The sequence below is a fragment of the Acinonyx jubatus genome, chromosome B3 (genome assembly GCF_027475565.1).
Source record: "Acinonyx jubatus isolate Ajub_Pintada_27869175 chromosome B3, VMU_Ajub_asm_v1.0, whole genome shotgun sequence".
In the NCBI taxonomy this organism is placed as follows: domain Eukaryota; kingdom Metazoa; phylum Chordata; class Mammalia; order Carnivora; family Felidae; genus Acinonyx; species Acinonyx jubatus.
The window spans coordinates 3,393,409-3,409,879 of record NC_069386.1 but is presented as its reverse complement, the minus strand read 5'-3'; the positions used below and the strand labels follow the sequence as shown (position 1 = coordinate 3,409,879).

At 41.5% G+C, this 16,471-nt stretch overlaps 1 protein-coding gene across 9 annotated transcripts in view; it reads left to right on the top strand.

Moving 5' to 3' along the window:
• SH3GL3 (SH3 domain containing GRB2 like 3, endophilin A3) overlaps positions 1-16,471 on the top strand; it is a 136,111-nt gene that overhangs the window by 67,605 nt on the left and 52,035 nt on the right. For 8 of the 9 annotated variants that reach the window (XM_053223481.1, XM_053223479.1, XM_027068218.2 and 5 more), the window contains one exon: positions 14,920-14,988. The exons of the other annotated variant lie outside the window; for it this stretch is intronic. In XM_053223481.1, coding sequence (XP_053079456.1) covers positions 14,920-14,988 — 69 coding nt within the window. Of the gene's footprint in view, positions 1-14,919; positions 14,989-16,471 lie in introns of those variants that run through there. 9 annotated transcript variants of the gene reach the window in all.

Here is a 16,471-nt window from a genome sequence, read left to right as displayed (position 1 = left end):
CTTTCTCCTTCCCATCTCTTGTTGGGTTTTGCTGTAGATTCTGGGACACATTTCCTTGACTCTGTCTTCCCAATAAGCAATTCATATTTCAGCTCTGTCTGTTCTGTGCTCACCCTTTTTTTTTTTTAGGTTTTTTTTTTACCCCATTTTAATAGCTCCTTTTTTCATTGGAGCCTTTTCTTGTTTTATGTATATAGTAACTTCTCAAATATCTCTGTGGGTGTCAATGAGAAGTTTTAGAAGTTTCCCTCTGCACCTTGATCATCTCTGCTTCCTTTGGGTCATAAACTTTCCTCTTTGACACTTCCCCTCATGCACCTAGTTTTCCTTAAATTTCCATGATTCCTGGCCATTGGTTGATAAGAATGAGGGACACTGTCCAACACTTAGGTAGTTGGCTTAAGTTTTGTCTATTTGTATATTGGCAGACAATGGAAGGACTGAGTGTTGGGTGGGTGTGACAACCAGTGGGCTTCATGCTAGAGTGAGGGCCACAGGACAGCAGACAAGAAGGCTGGAGAAAAGGGTTTTACCCTGGAAATGGAGTTCTTCTATTCTTGGGCAGTACTGCCTCTCCATGTTTCCCCTGGTATCTGTTGGGATGTTTGGAAGGATCTCTTGCATCTCTCAGGTCTTGATACCCACTTTGGGGCCCAACGATTAGAGCAGTCCGCTCTCTTTAGGTTGCAGGTTCAGGACAGACACCCTAGCTGCCTGTTTCTCAGTGGTAATATTAATGGCTCATGTTTAAGAAGACTTAACAATGTCAGATGCTTCCCATGCATTAACCCTTATGAGATCGTTACTATTATTGTTTTATCCGTATCTTGCAGATAAGGAACTGGAGACACAGAGAGCTTCCCTAATTTGCCTGGAGTTACGTCTCTAGTTAGCAATTTGAGCCAAGATGGTGTAACTTCAGATCCTGCCCTCGCGTATAGAGGTGGGCACAGAGATGGGGCTGGAGGGGCTCCATTGATCCTTATTGCTTTCTATACAGTTCTTTTGTCGTGTCTCTTGCTGATCTCCCAGGGGCTCACTCTCTTCTTTTCATGTTTACGTTATTTAGAGTTGGAATTTCTCTGTACAGTAGTCCCCCTCCCTGCCCCCATCTGTCGTTTTACTTCCTGTGGTTTCAGTTACCCGTGGTTCGCCCTTCATAATTTCAGTTACCCGCTGTTTCATTTATCCATGGTCAGCCATGGTCCTCAAGCTGGTGATCCTCCTTCTGACATATTGTCAGCGGGTCACTAGTAGCCTGATGCTGCGTCAAGTGCCTACGTCATTCACCTCCCTTGATCTCATGATGTAGGCATTGTATCCTCTCACGTCATCACAAGAAGGGTGAGTACAGAACAGTGAGATACTTTGAGACAGAGAAACCACATTCACATAACTTTCATTACAGCTTAGTGTACCTGTTCTTATTATTAGTTGTTGTTAATCTCTTACTGTGCCTAGCTTATGAATTACATTTTACTGTAGGTATATATGTATAGGGAAGAAAGTAACATATATAGGTTTTGGTACTGTCTGTGGTTTCAGGCATCCACTGGGGGTCTTGGAATGTACCCCTTCAGAGAAGGGGAGACGACTGTATGGGCTTTGGGCTTGGGAGCGGGTTTCTATGGTGTAGGTATTGCCCTGTTGCTTCCTAAGCTCTCTGGTCCCATCTGCTGTCTGTCTTCTGGGCATTTGTCACCATTTATGACCTACTGCTGGCACCGTTTTTGTTTCTCTGTTTTTGTTTTTCTGTTATGTATGTGTCAGATGCCTCTCTCTCTCTCTTTCCGTATGTTTACAAGTTCATTTAAAGGTATTTGGTACAGGGGCGCCTGGGTGGCTCAGTCGGTTAAGCGTCTGACTTCAGCTCAGGTCATGATCTCACGGTCCGTGAGTTCGAGCCCCGCGTCAGGCTCTGCTGACAGCTCAGCCTGGAGCCTGCTTCAGATTCTGTGTCTCCCTCTCTCTCTGCCCCTCCCCTACTCATGCTCTGTCTCTGTCTCTCAAAAAGGAATAAACGTTAAAAAAAAATTTAAAAAAAAAAGTATTTGGTACAGTGGAGTGGAAGATGTATGTATTCAGTCCACGATCTTGATTCCATGTCTGATAGTTCCTTCCTGTATGTATTTTCTCTGCCTCCTTCCCCTTGGCGAGATGAATGAATTTCTTTATTATGCTGCCCTAGTAATTAAATCTGAAGTAGCAGCATTTAGGGTGCAGAGGACACAGTCACCATATAATAGCCCCTGGGGCTTTTTTTGTTCTTTTGAATATAGATTATTAGGTTCTATATGGTTAAGTCATGATTTGACTGAGCAGAGACTTCCAGATGCGGATAGTCAGATGTGAATGTTATTTCTACTGGTCAGATGCAAGAGCAGGAAACAGGCCAGCGTTGTTTGTTAAGCTTCCTTAGAGACAAATAAATCATGGGAAGTGTGACGGGTGCACGCATTGAGAACACCGAATGCAGGGTTCACGGGAGGGTGTGCTTCAACATTTTCTACTGAAATAAAAACACATGCAGGGAAGTGACAGGTCCTGTGGGTGCCACTTGCTCTGTTGTGACAAAGTGAGCACATTCATGTAACCAGTTCTAGACACAGAATATTACTAGCACCCCAGGGAGCCCTCTTTTATCATAACTTAAAGGTAACTGCTACACTTTCATTACCACGAATCAGCCTTTTCTGTGTTTAAATTTTATTTGAATGGAATGATACAGGATGTTCCCTTTTATTTCTGAACGTTTCATAATCAGAATCACACGGCACGAGAGTGTTCCATGAGAGTGTTCCGTGTTCCGTCTGAAATCTACCTATGTGTCGCACGCGGAAGGAGTACTTTCTCCTTTTTAATTGTGATACCGTATTGCATTTCTAGAAGTAGCTGTGATCTATTCACTCTACCATCATTTAGGTGGTTTTGGGTTATTGTGAGTAATACTGCTTATATCTGAATTTTGGTTACTTATAAGGTGTTTCTTTCGGGCCTTTACCTAGGAATGGAATTACTGAGTCATAAGAGTATGGCTTTTTATATATTCAGTTATAGTAGACTATAGTAGACCGTTTTCCCAAGTCGCGATACCGATGTAAACTCCCTCCAATGGCGTAGGAGTGTTCCTTCCGGTTGCCCTGTTAACCCTTGGAAAAACTTGTATTATTATTGTTTTAAAATAATTTTAGTTACTCCGGTAACGATGAAGTGTCATCTTCTTGTGGTTTAACTTGCATTTTCATGGATGATCGTGAGACGAAAATGTTTTCGTAGGCCTGTTGCCTGTTTGGATACCGCCCCCCTCCCCCTTTGTGAAGTTGCTTCCACAAGGCTTTTTTTTTTTTTTTTTTTTTTTTTGCCCATGCTAAAAAACAGGAGTATGCTGCCTTCCTCTTAGGGACCCATAGGAGTTCTTTTTAATATCTGAATGTGATTCTTCGTCAGGTAGATTTATGGAAAATATCTTTTTCTACTCAGTGATTTGATTTTTCACTCTCTCAGTCTTGAACGGAGTCTGATATATCCGGCTTTTCTTTATAGTTAGAGTTTGGGAATTGGTCAAGCTGTCTCCTGTCCCAAGGTAATGTTATCTTACAGAATCTTTCAAGTCTTACCTTTTGCATTTAAGGTCAACAAGGAATTGTTTTTGATATGTGGTGTAAGGTAGGGGTCTTAAATTATTTTTAAGAATATCATGAGATCCTGAAATGAAAGAGTTTGAGAACTGGTGCTTTAGAGCTATACGATCTCCTCTTAAGAAATAGCTCTAGAGGGGCACCCGGGTGGCTCAGTTGGGTAAGTGTCTGGCTCTTGATTTTGGCTCAGGTCATGATCTCATAGTTCATGAGTTTGAGCTCCGAGTTCTGTGCTGACAGTGTGGAACCTGCTTAAGGTTCTCTCTCTCTGTCTCTCTGTCTGTCTCTCTCTGTCTCTCTGCCCCCCCCCCACTTCATGCACACGCATGGATGTTCTCATTCTCAAAAATAAATAAACATTTAAGAAAAAAATAGAAACAGCTTTAGCTACATCCCACAGTCTTAAATACATCTCTGTATTTGGTATTACTCACTTATATATATTTTCTAACCTTCATGGTGACTTCATATTTGATTCAATTAATTTTGACAAGTTTAATTTTCAAATAATTTGGGAAATTTTTCAGGTATTGATTTCTGTGTTAATTTCACTGTGGCCAGAGATCATACTCCGAATGATTTTCGTCTTTGACATTGTTGGAGTTGTGCTTCATGACTCAGCGTATGGTCTCTTTTGGTAAATGTGCCATGTCTACTTTTGAAAACCATCGTTATCGGGGCACCTGGGTGGCTCAATCTGGTGGGCATCTGACTCTTGATTTCAGCTCCGGTCATGGTCTCACTGTTCATGGGTTTGAGCCTTGTGTCAACCGCCCTCCTCCCCTCTCAAGATAAATAAATAAACTTTAAGAAAAAAAGAAAAGAAAACCACCTTTATTCTGCCCTGTTTGCTGTAGTATTCTCCATATGTAAATTAAATTGTTCAAGTCGAGTCAATCTAACTGGTGGTTTTTTTTTTGTGTTTTATGGGTTGCAGAGAGATGTATAGAAAAATTAAAATATTTGGAATCATTTATTTATAGTTTTAGTTTTGTAAGGTTTTCCTTTATACATTGAAGCTATATGATTAAATGCATACAGACTTAGGATTCTTATTTCTTAATTTTGGATTGACCTTGTATCATTTAAAAAATTTTTTTAATATTTATTATTTATTTTTGAGAGAAAGAGACAGAGCACAAGTGGGGGAGGGGCAGAGAGAGAGGGAGACACAGAATCCAAAGCAGGCTCCAGGCTCTGAGCTGTCAGCACAGAGCCCGACGCGGGGCTCGAACTCACGGACCGCGAGATCATGACCTGAGCCGAAGTCGGACGTTTAACCAACTGAGCCACCCAGGCACCCCTACTTTTTATCATGTTTTAATGTCCTTCTTTATTCTAGTAATAATGTTTTTTGTCTAAAAGTATATTTTATATGTTAGTATGAGTTTCTCAGTTTTTTTGTTGTAGATGTTAGTGTTTGATACAGTCCATCTCTTTATTTTCTTACTGTGTCATTATATTTAATGTGCATCTCTTATTGGCAGAAAACAATATAGCTTAGTATTTTATGATCTTGGCTGATGCTTTTTATTTTTTACTTGAAATATTTAGTCCATATACATTTAAAGTAATTACTGACATTTTTGCATTAAATCTGTTTTTTTATTTGTCCCGTTTATTCTTGTGTCTTCATTTCTCCTTTTTTAAACTTTCTTTTGAATTAATCATTTTTATTATTCCATTTTATTCTCTAGTGTCTTGCCTGTTATATATTTATGATTATTTAAAAGCAACCCTAGAGATTACAACATGTATTTTTTATGTGGTGGAGTCTTTCTTAAATTAGTACCTTAAAACTTCCAAGCAATAAAAGACCCAGTAACAATTTATCTCTACCTCTTTAGTGGTGGCTTTTGTGTCATTGTTTTCATGTTTTAAAATTTTAGATATGTTTAAAACCTCACAAGATAATTGTTTTAAGTTTTCAGTATTCATATAGATTCATCTTTCTGGTTCTCTCCATTTCTTGCCTTATTTCCTTGTTTCCATCAGGGATATTTTTCTTTTATTTGAAGAACTCCCTTGAGTGCTTCTTTTGGTGTGTGTCTGGGTCTGCCAATGAGAAATTATCTCACTTTTGTGTGAATATTTTTATTTATTATTATTTTGTTAAGGTTTTTTTAAATGTTTATTTTTGAGAAAGACAGAGACAGAGTGTGAGCAGAGAGGGGCGGAGAGAGAGGGAGACACAGAATCTGAAGCAGGCTCCAGGCTTCGAGCTGTCGGCACAGCCCGATGCGGGGCTCGAACTCACAAACCACAAGATCGTGATCTGAGGCATAGTCGGACGCCCAGCTGACTGAGCCATGCAGGCACCCTCTTGTCTGAATGTTTTTAAAATTTTGCCTTCATTTATGAAGGGTATATTCGCCGAGAATGGCATTTTAAGTTGGCAGATGATTTCTGTCAACATGAAAAGATGTGATTTCATTGTCTTGTGGCCGCACTGTGTGACCATTGTCAGCTCACAATCTTTTTGTTGCTTTTTTGGTGCATTTTTTTTTTTTTTTTATTAAGTTTTCCTGTCTTTGGTCTTTGGTAAAAGACTTGTTCGGGGTATGTTTTTCTTCATATTTATCCTGCCTGAGAGTCATAGAAGAGCTTTAATTTGGAGCTTGATGTCTTTTGACAACATATATTGAGTAATTCTTGGCCATCTTCTCTTCAAATATTGCCTCTTCTCAATTATTCTGTCCTCTCATTCTGGAAATCAAAAATACACATATGTTAGGTGTATCCACTGTGTGTTCTATGTTTATAATATTTTTTTTGGGTGTTTTTAATCGTCTTTCTCTTTATGTTTCAATTTAGATACTTTCCATTGGTTTATCTTCCAGTGCCCACGTGCTCTCTTTGTCAGCATCTAATTGTTATTAAAGTTTGCTGTGGAACTCTGAACTTCAGTTATTGAATTCTTCAACTACAGTTTTCATTTGTTCTCTTGAAATGTTTTGCAGTGGTATTTTATATTGTCATCTATTTTTAAACTTAGTTTAAGGGGCATCTGTCTGGCTCAGTTGGTAGAGCATGTGATGCTTGATCTTGGGGTTGTGGGCTCAAGCCCCATGTTGGGCACAGAGGTTACATCAAAAAAACATAAAGAAAATTTAGTTTCAGATTTTGTTGTTGTTGTTGAGTCACCTGGTATACCAGATGGGTTTCTTAAATTATTATTTTAATGGAAGATACCTGTGTGCAAAGACTTGGCAGCAATTTAGGTGATGTCTCCCCCCAGGGAGGATTTAGTTTTATTCTGACAGATAACAAGGGGAAAGGCAGTCCTGAACTCCAGTTTTGTCTCTTGATCACTGTGATTCTGCAGAAATCTCTGCTTAGATGTTTAGCCTTCTAGCAGCCTCCTCACACTGGTATCTTAGCATCCTGCCTCGCATATGTGCAGCCTAGGAATTGTCAGAAACCTCTAAAGGAAGTTGCATGTAAACTGTCGTGTTCACTTCTTTATGGTCCTGGGATTTTGGCCTCTTAATGTCTTGGTTTCCTTGGTTACAGTGCACTCCAGTTTTCCTTTCCCCAGCCTAGGGAGACTTCTGCAAGGTCTAGGCTGGTGCTTTCTGCTCAGCTTGTATGTTCTGTGTTGTAAGGCAGAAATTTTTCCAGAAGGAAAAAGCAGCTGTAAATGTCTGACTCTTCCCAGTGAATTTTTCTTCATCAGATCCTGACTGCCTTGTTTGCTCTCTGAAACCTTCAGAGATTAAACAAAGAATTAATTTTGAAATAATTTAGACTCAGAAAAGTTACAAAACCAGTACAGAGAGCTCGCATATACCCTTTTCTCATCTTCCCCTGATACTAAACTTACAAATAACAGTTCGTCATTGAGTAATGCCATATTTTCCAAGCTGATAAATTCAGAGCATCACTGCTAATTGTTTGAAAGAAAAAATAAAGGGAGCTAGAGGACAGGGTGACATTTTGGTGCAGGGCTTCTCAAAGTAGATTTCTCAGAAATCTTCTCTGAGATTTTTCCTTGTAAGAGACATCTCCCGTGACCAAACGAAGGTGGAGAATGCTACCTCTTATATGCCCCTCCCCTCCATGGAAATCCATGATGCCGTTTTCATTTTAAAGCCTGTGAAAAATGTTTTGGTACAGAAATCTGCCAGTTCTGTTTATCCCAGCATTTCCAAACTAACATGACCAAGGAGTTCTTCTTTTGCTGTGTGCAGCCAGTGTTTTGTGGCCCACAAACTAGAAAGTACTGTCCTGGAGAAGTTTCTAATTTATCCTGGGGTATAAATTTGCTTTTTTACATTTTCTCCTAGGTTCTGGCTTTCTTGCTGTTTAATTTCTTGCTTCATTAAAGGGAAGAAGATGGAGAAGCCAAGGTGTCTTTGAAAACAGACATTTGCACAAGAAGGCGGCCAAGGCTGTGTTGACATTTACCACTAAAACCCCAGCGCATCTAGCTGAAAAACCAAATGCAAAGGCTTTGTGCTTCCCAAATACACTTCTTTTACATCAGTGCTGTTGCGGTCTCTGAAAACGCCTTTTGTTTTCCGATCATCGATGAAATTGGAGGCTACCCAGAAGTAGAGGGCCAGTGAGGGTTCTCTCTGTTGCACGGAGGTACCGTGAGACAGGCCTCGTTTCCGGCATGATCTTTTTCACATGGGCCACACTGACTTGGCCACACGACTGTATTTTCAATTTGCAGCTTCTATCTGGCGAGCCCGGGTCAGACGCGACGTTTGCGATGGGGACGCTTAATAGGTGAGGGCCATTGGTGTTTGAAGTTGAAGAAGGTAGTTGGGAGAGTTTCGGAGTCGAATTTTGACACTCTTCCCTCGTCTGCCTAGTCTGCCCCTTCGTGTGGGCATCCCTTGTGATCTCCACGTGGAATCTCCCCGTCCGCCCTCTGGTGGCTCTCCAGTGCCCTTCTCCTGTGGGCCATTGGCATGATCTTCCCGGATGAAAGGTGGACCTGTTCGTACCACTCACCTGCTTGAGCGTCTCCACGGCCTGCGTGATTGTGCGTTCATGTTCTCCTGGGGTCAGTCTTTCGTATCAGTTACCCTTGTTGATTGCTGTTTCCCGAATGCCCTCATGTCTTGTGTCTGAGCTTATGCTGTTCTCTCTGCCAGAAATGCCACTCCTCCTCTGGTCTCCTGGGGTGCACACCATATATCCTTCTAGGCTCTGTTCTTGGCACCTTCTCGTCCATATGACTTGCCTCCTCTGTCTGAGTTCTAATAGCAAATTCCGCATCTGTGTTAAAGGAGGGTACTTCCCTCGTTGTGTTCTGGCCATCGGCCTCTGCTTCGCAGTGGCCCGTGAGCTCTGGCCTGGAGAGCGATCTTCGTATCTCTACCGCATGGATGTAGTCAGTGGACTTTCAGATATTTGTTGAATTGGATTGAATGGCATCGTGTCAGTTTGAGATGTTAAGCTGAAGTGATTTTTTTGTTTTAATGAATTTAAAGTGATACGCTGATTTCTAAGTACTGCCTTTGCTGTCTTCCCACACAGGTTTTGATGGATACAATTTTCATTGTTAAATTAAATAGTTTTTGAAATTTCTTCTAGGGCTTCCTCTTTTTTTTTTTAATGTTTATATTTGAGACAGACAGAGAGAGAGAGCACAAGCAGGGGAGGGGCAGAGAGAGAGAGGGAGACACAGAATCCGAAGTGAGTTCCAGGCTCTGAGCTGTCAGCACAAAGCCTGATGTGGGGCTTGAACCCATGAACTGTGAGATCATGACCTGAGCCGAAGTGGGACACTCAACCTACTGAGCCACCCGGGCACCCCCGATCTGTCAGTTTTCTGGTAGAGTGGTGGTGAAATCTATGATTGTGGACTTCACTGTTTTCTCTCAGTTTCTGTATTACTAGTTTTTTGAAGCTGTGCTGTTGGATGCATCATTATTATAACAGAATTTTGGTGGAATGTCCCTTCTATTATTAGATCAATTCTCTATCCCTACTGATGTTTTGCCTTAAAGTCTTTTTTGTCTGATGCTATTGTTATCAGCTTTTTTTAAAATCACTATTTCCCTAGTAGGTGTAATTTATCTCCTTATTTCCAGTTTTATTTTAGGTGTCTCTCTTAGAAGCTACATGTAGTTGGATTTAAAAAATCTACTCTGGGGGTGCCCGGGGGTGCCCGGCTGGCTCACTCAGAAAAGCATGTGACCCTTGATCTTGGGGTTGTGAGTCTGAGCACCACATTGGCTGTAGAGATTACTAAAAAAAAAGAAAAAGAAAAAGAAAGTTAAAAAAAAATCCACTCTGTCAATCCATCCTTTAACATTTTCAATTTCATCATTTACGTACATAATAATTACTGATGTATGTGGACTTATTACTATCTTATATTGTGGTTTCCATTTGTCATCCCTTTCGTTCTTCTCCCCCCACCCCCGCTTTGCCAACCTTTTTTTTTTTTTTTCTTGTTTTGTTTTATTTTGTTTGCCTGGATTGGAAAAACTCAATTTTCCACCCGTGTGCTAGCGTGCGTGCTGTGTTGTAACATGCCTAGCATACATAACATATACGTGCATTATTGTTTTATACTTTTAGTCGTCACCATTAATTATGTAACCCAGACAATTCTTCTCTATTATTTCAGCAATGTTCAAGTTTGTCCATTTCCCACCTTCGCCTGAACACGGGAGAAACACTCTAGTGCTCAGAGTATCCACTCAACACCCTCCTTCCCATCTTGTTAATACTTAAGGTTGTAATTTTACCCTTTTTTAAACTCATATATTTGTTTTTATATATTTGTTTTAAGTAACAGTTGAGGGAGACACAAACTTCTGGATTTTTCACATTTCTAAACACCTTTGAAACTGATCTCTGGTATCTGCTGTTGCTGAAGAGAAATCTGCTGTTAATTTTCTTGTGGTTTTATTCTCCTGTGGGAGTTTTAGAATTTTTTATTCTTGAAATCTCAACATGTGAATTAATACCTTCTTAGCACTTGAATGTACTTCCAAACTGTGGGCTCATACCTTCCCTCAGTTGTATACAAGAACACCCCCCCAAAAAACCCCCCCAAAACAGAGCTATTAACTCTTAAAATACTGAGTCCCCTATATTCTGTCCTTTTTTCTGGAGTGCCTGTCAGTTATAGCTCATCCTCTAAACTGTTTAACTGATATTTCATATTAAAAAAAAAAACCCTCTTTTTTTCCTTTAAATATTTTTGTTCTTTCAGTATATTCCTTAGTAATATTTTCTAGTTTACTGGTTCTTTCTCCAATTGTGCCCAGTCTGGAGTTGATTCCAGTTATTGGATTTTTCATTTTCATTTTTGTGTGTGTTTTATTTCCAAGGTTTCTAAATTTTAATAGCAATTAAAAAATTTCCATTTTGTGTAATTATTTGCCTTTTATTCATAGAGGTTATTCCTTCATTTATCATATTGATAATATCCTAAGCATACATATAAAGTTTCTGTCCTATTGTTTCAGAAGGTTATTTTCACCAGAAGTGAATTCATGTTGCAATCTGTGATTTTGTTGGCTTTCTTACTTGGTCTTGTATTTAGTCATGTGCCTTGGAATTTAGATTTCTGGGATTAATTTTTATTGGGGAGGATGTTTTTTCTCTTTAAAAAAAATTTAAAATTGTTTACTTATTTGAAAAAAAATTTGTTTAATGTTCATTTATTTTTGAGACAGAGAGAGACAGAGCATGAGCAGGGGAGGGGCAGAGAGAGGGAGACACAGAATGGGAAGCAGGCTCCAGGCTCTGAGCTGTCAGCACAGAGCCCGACGCGGGGCTCGAACTCACAGACTGTGAGATCGTGACCTGAGCTGAAGTCGGAGGCTTAACTGACTGAGCCAACCAGGCGCACCACTGTTTACTTATTTTTGAGAGAGAAAGACAGACAGACACACACACCATATGAGCGGGGGAGGGGCAGAGAGAGAGGGAGACAGAATCCGAGGCAGGCTCCAGGCTCTGCACCATCAGCACAGAACCCAACACAGGGCTCGAACTCCCGAACCGCGAGATAAACCTGAGCTGAAGTTGGATGCTTAACTGACTGAGACACCTAGGCACCACTTCCAAAAGGGTATTTTAAAACAGGGATCTTACACGTGGGCTTCTGCAGAGGGTTTCAGTAGCCGTTAGAAATTACAGGCAACTGAATCAGTCAATTTTTTGCTATGTAACAAACCACTTTAAACCATAGTGACTTACAATGAAAAACCATTGATTCACAATTTTGTGGGTTGGTACTTTGGGCGGGGCTCACTGGGCTGCGGGGCTCACTGAGCCCAGCTGCTTATTCATCTGTTGGTGGTGAGCTGCCTGGTGAGCTCAAGGCCTGGTGCTCTGAGATGAGTCACCTTGGAGGGTCATCTCTGCTCAGAGTGGGCATTCATCCTCCCACGTGGTAGCTCAGGCTAATTCATTTGGGGATGGTTACAGTGGACCTCAGAGGGTAAAGTGTCTACACAGATACTTTGTAGCTATAAAGTATTTATAAGACCTGAACTCAGTACTCTCACAGTGTTGCTTGCATTCTGTTCTATTGATCAAAGCTAGTCCCTGGGGAGAAAAATAGACTGTGTGTCCTAGTGGGAGGAGCGGCAAGGCATTGTGGCCATTTTTGCAATTTACCATGCAACAAAATGAGTGTTTCCCCCCCCCCCCCCCCGGGGTGTGGTTGTATAATTTTCATTAGATTCTCAGAATATCACCTCCAAAATTAAGAACTAATATTTTAAATTATTTCACATCCTATTTTGGCTCAGGTTGTGATCTCACGGTTTGTGAGTTTGAGTTCGAGCCCGGGGTAGGGTTCTGTGCTGACGGCTCGGAGATTCTGTGTCTCCCTCTCTCTCTGCCCCTCCCCTACTCACACTCAGTCTCTCTCTCTCTTCTCTCTCAAAAAATAAACATTAAAAAAATTAAAAAAGGAAATGATTTCACTATTTTTTAATGTTTATTTATTTTTGAGAGAGAGACAGCGTGCGAGCAGGGGAGGGGTAGAGAGAGAAGGAGACACAGGATCTGAAGCAGGCCCCAGGCTCCGAGCTATCGGCACAGAGCCCGATGTGGGGCTGGAGCTCACGAACCGTGAGATCATGACCTGAGCCGAAGTCGGACGCTCAACCGACTGAGCCACCCAGGCGCCCCAAAATGATTTCACTATTGAACAAAAAGATATTTGGGGGACCTAACTGATGGATACTTCCATGTAAAGACCTTTGTGTATAGCAGTGGGATTACCAGTTGTTCCTGTTGAAGCTTATACCTTGTACCGAGGCCTTAGGACAGTCCTCTCTGACTTCTCGACAGAGCCTGAAATATCAGAACTATTGCCTAGTGTATCAGCCAGCTTCTGTCGAGTAACAAAGCATTCCAGTGTTTCGCGTCAGACCACCACCACTTATTCGACTCATGTTTCCACGGGTGAGCGGATTAGGCCGGGGGCTTTCTCATGTGCCTGCAGTCCCTTGCAGGTCAACCAGGGGCTCTGGTCCTGGAGAGTGACTGGTTGTCCTGATGGGGGTGTTTGGGCCACGTATCTCTCACCACCCAGCAAATCAGCCCAGGCCTGAATTCACTTGGGGGCAGCAGGGTTTCAAGAGAATGACTGAAAGCATGCAGAGTCTGCTAAGGCCTGGGCTTCCGTCTGTGGTTCAAAACAAGCATCAAGTCCGGCCCGGAATCGCTCGAGGGTAGACAGACTCCAGCTCTGGCCAGGAGGAACTACAGAGATCTAGCGACAAAAGGATAAAGAATCGTGGCCACTCTAGTCATCTCCCCCGTCTCCTCTCAATTCTCTCTCACCTCACATTTAAGGTAGATTCTCTACACCTGGATTCCTCCTATTGACTAGTAATTCTTTGTTAGCGATAGTTGTGGAAATAGTAGCAGAAAGTCACTTACATTTAAAAGAACCCGCAAATTTTTTTTTTATTAATTGATGCTAACCGCCCCCCCTTACCACTGGTTTTTATGTTCATATAAGTATTTTATTTTATTTATTTATTTTTTACTGTTTATTTTTGAGAGAGAGACAGAGCGTGAGTGGGGGAGGGCAGAGAGAGAGAGAGAGAGGGAGACACAGAATCCGAAGCAGGCTCCAGGCTCCGAGCTGTCAGCACAGAGCCGACGCGGGGCTCGAACCCACGAACCGTGAGATCATGACCTGAGCCGAAGTCGGACGCTTAACCGACGGAGCCACCCAGGTGTCCCACACATAAATACTTTAAACATGTAAACAAATTATGTTGATGCGATTTTCTAAAGAAAACGATGTTCTTTCCCCTTCCAGTCCTCTTCCGTGTTCTCTGATGCAACCCACTCTGCAGCCAGAGCTGCTTTGCTGAAGGATCTTCAGGGACTTCTCAGCCAGACCTGTTAGCTTGGCATTTGAGAATTTGTGTGATCTGGCCTCTCTCCCTTTCAGCTTTTATTTCCCCCCATTCTCCCTCGATCGCTATTCATTATAGTTAAGGCGAAGGACGCGTTTGCCCTGCGCAGGCAGTGACTCTTAAGCGTCCAGAGACCTTTTGCGGTTGTCAGTGTGTGGGTGCCTTTGCACTACTGACGTTTAGTGGGTGGAGGCCAGGGATGATATTCAACATCCTACAGGGCACAGGACAGCCTCCCCCAACAAAGGAGTATCTAGTCTAAATATCAGAGTGGCAAGGTGGCAAAACCCCATCCTACACGTTGCTGTCTTGGGGGGATTTCTAAGATGTCTCATGCTGTAAGCAAGGCTCCTTCGGTGTTGCCTGTGGAAATGTCCCTTATCCTTAAATGGGCAGCTCAAATGCCAAGCCTTGTAGGAAACAGGTCCTGGGTGGGTCCTGGGTGTCTCCCCACCTCCCCTCCACTGCAGGCTCTCAGAATCATGTCTCTGAACCACTGAAATGTCTATTACTTGGTGTGTTGACAATCATTTGTACCTGGCACTATTTTGCTCGTATTTTTCCTCCCTTATATTGTAATCGAGTGTGTGTTTATTAACTCTTCTGCTGCGCTCTGGGTTCCCGGATGATAAGGATCTTATTTATCTGTGTTTCTGCTGGAGCACCTTCCATGTGCTTTACATACAGTAGTTGCATAATTAATACCTGTTGCGCAGATGAAAAATGTGTATCTTCCCATGTCCTTTGATAGGGTTACTCCTTCCAACGATTTTCTTAAAGGACTTGGTAAAAAAAAAAATGCAATGAGCTGAATGGAAGTTTTTTGTTGTTGTTGTTGTTGTTGGTTTTGCTGGTAATAATTTGAGTCAGAAATTGTGGTAACAAATTATCATACAATGCAATTACTTTGTTTATTTCTGCAGCTATTTAGCGAAAAAATAAGTGGCGTTGAAGGAACGAAACTAGATGACGAATTTCTTGACATGGAGAGGGTAAGAGAGCACGCTGTTAATGTCAACTGTATTACAAACTTGATTTTCACTGTGATATGAGATGTACTGATACTGTAAAGGATATTAGAGCGGCAGCCAGGGATGTAAAGACCCGCTAAGGTGGCGATGGGATATGGGTAGTTGGTGCCCTCTAGTGGACAAAAGTCGGAATGCTCAAAAGACGGTCAATTTTGGCAAACCATTATTGCAAGGAAAAGACCGTAGTAATTGTGATGATTTTGATGATCTATCCTAGAAAATAAAAATATATTTCTGGGACGAGACCATTCAAATACATAAAGATTGATACACCCATGTGGTGTACCAGATTCTGACTCTGTTCCCATGTGTTGTAGTAGCTGTATAACAAATAACGTTGATCTGGGTTCTGAGAACTGGCAGCGTGAACTTGGATAAGCTTTTTCCTCTTTTCTGACCAGTGACACAGGTGGATAATGTGTGCCCTGCTTGCCTTACATGGATTTGGGGATAATTATGCCTAAAAATTAATGAAAAATATGAAAGCACCTAGGAAATATGATGAGCTTGTCATAGAAATGATTGTAACAGTCTCCAAAGGAAGACTGTAGAATCTGTGTCCTTTAACCTGTTTCCTGGTCAGCTGTGTGGAATAGCTCGGGTGGAAGTAGAACTGGGACCACTGATAGTTCAGCTTCCTCAGTTTCCTTCCCCTTCGTCTTGGGCCCTTTAACCGTAGCCTTGTTTTAATAATTAGACTCCCCAGATGAGAGAGGGCAGAGAGAAAGCGGAACATCTACCTTCAAGTGTAACATCAAGGATACAGGAGATTGAAGGTTGTAGAGCTATCAGCAGGTACAGGGGAAGAAGTCCAAGCCCAGGCTGTGGCTTGGGAGGTTCCTATCCTCCGGATACCTGGCCCTGGCCAGACTGTCTTCCAGGAAGCTCCTTACTTTCTGGATGAGCACTGCTAAGTTTCTAGAAGTATTAGCACCTTGAGAGGGAAAAGCACGTTTTGTTTTGCTTTTGAAAAACATAATTTCTAAAAACTGAAAAACATGGAAATAGTTTAACATCGTTGGCCTACCTGAAATGACTTTTAAAAATCCCTTGGTATGTAAAGATATTATAGGTAACTTTATTACTAAGAAAATGATTCAGTTTAAATGTTAAATTTATAAACACATTTTAGCAATTTCAGTTTCAGTTGATGGACTGAGATCTCTCTTGTTTACTTCCTTTCCCTCCTAAAGCCCCAATGAATGACAGAAGAAATATAAAAGTAATATCTATTTATTTCCTTACAGCAGTGAAAAGCAGGGAAATATCTAACATGTGACCAGAAGTTTTCAGGACTTTCTGGAAGAGATGAGTTAGATGGTATCAGATCCACCTAAAACATGACATGGAAATGACAAAGGAATGGAGATATTTCTTGACAAATCCTAAGCACACAGAAGTAGAGGACGAATAGTAATGTCAAAGTAAAATTTGATGCAAAAAA